The following is a 4,301-nucleotide window of genomic DNA, read 5'->3' as shown; positions in this document are numbered from 1 at the left end:
TCACACAGGAACTATGCCCTTACAAGATTATCCATAGTGTTGCCAAAGTAGCTTCAATTTTGAGGAGGTAGGTTATCCAGGGAAGCTTCCACCCAATTGAAGATTCCAGGTTTCATGTTCCGTTATTGATGCTGCATGTGCATCAAAACATGCAAATCATCTCTGAGCTGCCACCTATGGATGAGGAGGGGCACATCCTCTAGACTTTCCTGAGTGGCAAGGGGCCACCTTCGCTGATCATCCGAGCCTGGGGAAACCACAACAGTCTGAGAATCTCCTACGACAATTGTTGGTGTCACCATGTGGGAGATATTGCTGTGTGGGATGGAGAAGACTGCTGATGTATATTTCTAACGCATTCCAATGCATAGAGCATGTTCTGTAAATCAAACTTCTTTAGTAAATTTCTAACTCGTACCAGCTCAATGTTTAAGATGGCATATATACGCCAACATAGAAGAATCAACCTCATGCTCCTGATCTTCATAGAATGCTTGAAAATATCTAAATCTTTAAAAATTAGCCCTGACACGGGCACCTAGTCAAGGAAGATATCTTTAGATAGCAAACTCAGTGCATCTTGCCTTTGGGTGGTACAAGGTTTCACATCTGGAAAGGAGCTAAAGTTATTTACAAATGGCTTTTGCCATTCTGGATAGCCCCGGCAGGAAAGCTAGATTAAGATACGAACCTTTTGTAAAGAAAGCCCAGTTTGTTGGTCCGGATATGCCGTGGGCAACCAAAATCGCAATGTGCCCATTTAGAGAGTGGCAGAAGAACTGCAGTAGTTGCCGAAGAGGAGCAGTGTTAGCCGCTTCTAGAGGCTGGGAAAAGCGTCAAGATGTGGTGAGGCGGAGAGGGAGGGGATCGATTGAGGGACAGGCTTGCCCTGTCCCTCTGAGGGGGCGCGGATATGAATTTCTTGGAGAGGGCATCAGAATCGAAACGTGTGAAGGGGCCTGCAAGGTCGATGTTGGGAGGGAGGTGGGAGGGAGCGAGGAATCCAGGGGAGAAGAGGGCATCGTGGGGGTGGTGGGAGGAAGCAAGGAAATGAGCAGAGGCAGCGATGGAGGAGGAATTGTGAGCTGGGGGATCGAGGGAGGAAGAGCTCTGCGATCGTTTGAGGAAAAGGCGATATTTCTGGAGATGGCTGGCGACGTTTTCTCTGGTGAGACCTTCGACATTCATGAGCTGCATGATCGTCTTCGGCACTGCTTGCTTGATTCCCAAGTGCGCTACCGCATCGACAAATCTCTTGTGAAGATGTGGTGTCCATACCAGCCTCGGCCTCTTGAGTGTTCGCGCTCCACCCTGTTGATCTTGCGAAGAATCCTCCATCGCTGCCCCTGAATCCGTCTCCTCTGCTGCTCCACCTCCATCCCTCATTTCTTCTTCCCCTTTCACGCTTCCCATTCCCTCCGGCCTCGCTTCGCAGCCGCAAGCCGCGAATTGTTGCAATGCATTTGCCTCCGGTGACTCATCGTTGATCTTTCCGTGGCCTTGGGAGCTTCCAAGATGCACCGAAGCCGCAGGAGAACTGCGTGCAACTGGTGCGGAATTTGCTTGCATTTCCAACGCTCGTAGCTGAGGCTTGACATCAGCTTCTGTGGCTGCTGCTCGGCTGCTTGCTGGGATTCCTACAACGCCATCTCTTCCTTGTTCATTGCTCCCGGAGGAATCGCCTACCTCAGTGGCACAGTACTGTTCTTCGGCTTTGGCGACCAGCGAGAAGCCAGGAAACGACTCGAATTGAGAAGCGCCTTGCTGCGCAACAGCGTCTGAGCATGGTGGATCGACTGAGGACGTCGATAAGATGCTGAACGCAGCGGCAAGCTCTGGAGGAATGAGGACCTGGGAGAGGGGGGTGAGCTCGTCGGGCGAAGGGAGACCGCCATCGCACCATTCAAGGAAGCGGTCGTCGGTCATGTCCTTGGGAGAGAAAGAAGCTGGCTCAGTGCGAGCTGCCGAAGCTTCTGATACAGGAAACTCCCAAGGCATGGACGCAGAGCAAGCTAGCTAAACGAACTCTTCCTGAATGTTTGGCGAGATCATGTCCTAGTTACATAAATTCAGAGAAGCTGGCCTCTGAGATCTTTGGCTAGGGCGAGATCGAAGCTGCTACACCGAGAGCCTTTTCTGAGATCGTTGGCCATGGGGAGATCGAAGCTGGAACTACACTGTGAGCCTTTTCGCAATGGATTTGTGTGTGTTTGTGCTTGTCATCACCTTTCTTGACGAAGCTTCATGCTGTTTGTGCAAGCTTATCTTGGCTATGGCGGGACAAGATTGGTCTGAGATCTCTGGCTATGGCGAGACAAGATTGGTCTGAGATCTCTGGCTATGGCGAGACAGAAGCTAGGAAGCTTTCTTCCTCGCTCGCTCAGAGTTTTGCTCACTCTCGAGCTTCACTCACTCTGCCACGACATCGCGATTCACCAGTCTTCAGAACACCGCAATCCACCAATCCAAGCTTTCTGCTCTTCTCCCGAACTTGACCAATCCAAGCTCTCTATAACAAGCTGCTTGCAGCGTGACGACACGAAATTTCTGTCCATCTGTCCAAACTTTCTAATTCTCGCGTTTTCTGTCGGCACTAGATTGATCCATTTTTCATCCAATGCGCAGGCACCACGCGGTTGCGCAGAGAATTCCACCTCCACCGGGTCGCTCGGCCGGCTTCGATGTAGCAGCTCATCAAAAAAAAGCGCGAGGATCTCAGACCAATCTGCTGCTGTCAACTGATCTGCATTTCTAAATTCTGTGTGACGAAGGACATGATCGCAATCGCTTTTACCACGTAGCTGTGCAGCTTCTTGTGATGGTCCATGGTTGCAGCTTCTTGTGATGGTCCATGGGAGATCGCATGATCTGTGAGAAGAATTTTGCAGCTGACATTTATGAACTTCTTCTTCAACGGGATCTCACCGCCTGCAACTTTTGCAATAATCTTTAATCTTTGCGAACTCCAATTTTGTGCCATCGCCACGACTCACTCGGGATGACATCTTTTTTCTGTCTTACTCAGAAATTTCCAACACGGCAGACGCGTACAATGCCACATCCAGGGGCCTGCTTCGTGCAAGCTCCTCGCCATAGCCACCTACGATACGGAGCTTAATGCAGCTACGGTGTCCTGTTGCTGTAACACAGCAGAACAAAAACACATCTAAAAGTTGCCATCTGCGGAAACGACATGAGAAGATGCTTGTGCAGATAAGATCAAAAGCAATCGAGGATTTCTTTACTCGGAAGAGTGCGATGCATTGGATCCAACCGTCCAGCAGCTCTGTCGTGGTCACATCGATGATCAAGAACCGATGGCGATCATATCGTCCGAGTGAGATTGTTGCAAAATTAGTGCGATCGATCGATCTGAACTCAATGAAGCAAAGCTACCATGAATTTTGAACAGAACAATGAATTTTGTCCATGCCATACCACAAAGTCCGACTATCCATCCTTGCATTCGAAGACACATTTTTCTCAACAAATTGTTCGAAAGTTACTCCAATCCACTTCCATGGATTTAGTTTAGCAAAAGTATAGCTCCTTTCTTCCTTGTAGAATTTAGTTTGCTGACTTTTGCCTTCCTTGTTGGGAAAGTTACTGCAATCTACTTCCATGGATTTAGTTAGGAAGCTCCTCACCTCCACTCAATGAAACAAAGCTCCCATGAATTTTGAACACACCAATGAAGTTTGTCCAATACCTTCAAGGTCATGCGTTCTTGGACATGCAATCTCCAGCTTTGGATCATGCCCTCTTACAATGATGGGATCTGCCTCCCAAACACTGATAGCCGTACTTGCTTACATGGTGACCACCCGGCCCCTTCCCACTTCCATTTTTGACAATCGAGAAGAGCCATGTGTTGGCCTTCCTGATCGCAATATGATCGGATTTGGCTTCCAATCAGTAAGGGCCATGTGTTGGCCTTCTCGGTCGGAATCTTGCCAGATTGCTCCCGAGAAAGGCCTCCCCATGGCCATTCCCTACTCTAGAAAGTCCAACTATCCTTGAATACCAAGAAAAACAGGTCCCCTGAGGACATGATGGAATCCAAAATCACTCGCTTCATAGCACCAGGCCGCCATCCTTGTGAAGCGCTCCCATCCTAGTTGGAGGAACACTCCAGTACACTGACACAAACATTATAAAAATTTTGGACTCAAAAAGGGACCCTTTTGAGAAGTACTAAAATATTAGAGGCTTGGATAAGGGAATATGGTATCCATGAAGGAGATTATGCCATGTGGACTTCTCTGTAACAGAGGCTCCTCAAATTTAGGGAAAATATCAGT

The 4,301-nt window shown here is 48.8% G+C and overlaps 1 protein-coding gene across 2 annotated transcripts; it reads right to left on the bottom strand.

Moving 5' to 3' along the window:
* Positions 1-207: 207 nt before the first annotated feature.
* LOC147879793 (uncharacterized) lies at positions 208-3,330 on the bottom strand. 2 transcript variants are annotated; one of them, XM_087372145.1, is made up of 2 exons: positions 3,246-3,330; positions 208-3,139 (listed from the first exon to the last, which is right to left on the bottom strand). In XM_087372145.1, exon 2 carries the CDS (start codon positions 1,996-1,998, stop codon positions 808-810), a length of 1,191 nt encoding a protein of 396 aa, XP_087228271.1. In that variant the 5' UTR covers positions 1,999-3,139; positions 3,246-3,330; the 3' UTR covers positions 208-807. The 2 variants fall into 2 exon arrangements, with proteins under 2 accessions (XP_087228271.1, XP_087228272.1); XM_087372146.1 differs by lacking the exon at positions 3,246-3,330 and having other exon boundaries at positions 803-1,332; positions 1,374-3,171.
* Between the last annotated feature and the right edge of the window lie 971 nt (positions 3,331-4,301).

This window comes from Dipteris shenzhenensis, chromosome 33, assembly GCF_047967505.1.
Source record: "Dipteris shenzhenensis isolate YYH24624 ecotype China chromosome 33, Dip_SZ_1.0, whole genome shotgun sequence".
In the NCBI taxonomy this organism is placed as follows: Eukaryota; Viridiplantae; Streptophyta; class Polypodiopsida; order Gleicheniales; family Dipteridaceae; genus Dipteris; species Dipteris shenzhenensis.
Note: the sequence above shows the minus strand (reverse complement) of the source record. Positions and strands in the feature narration are given on the sequence as shown.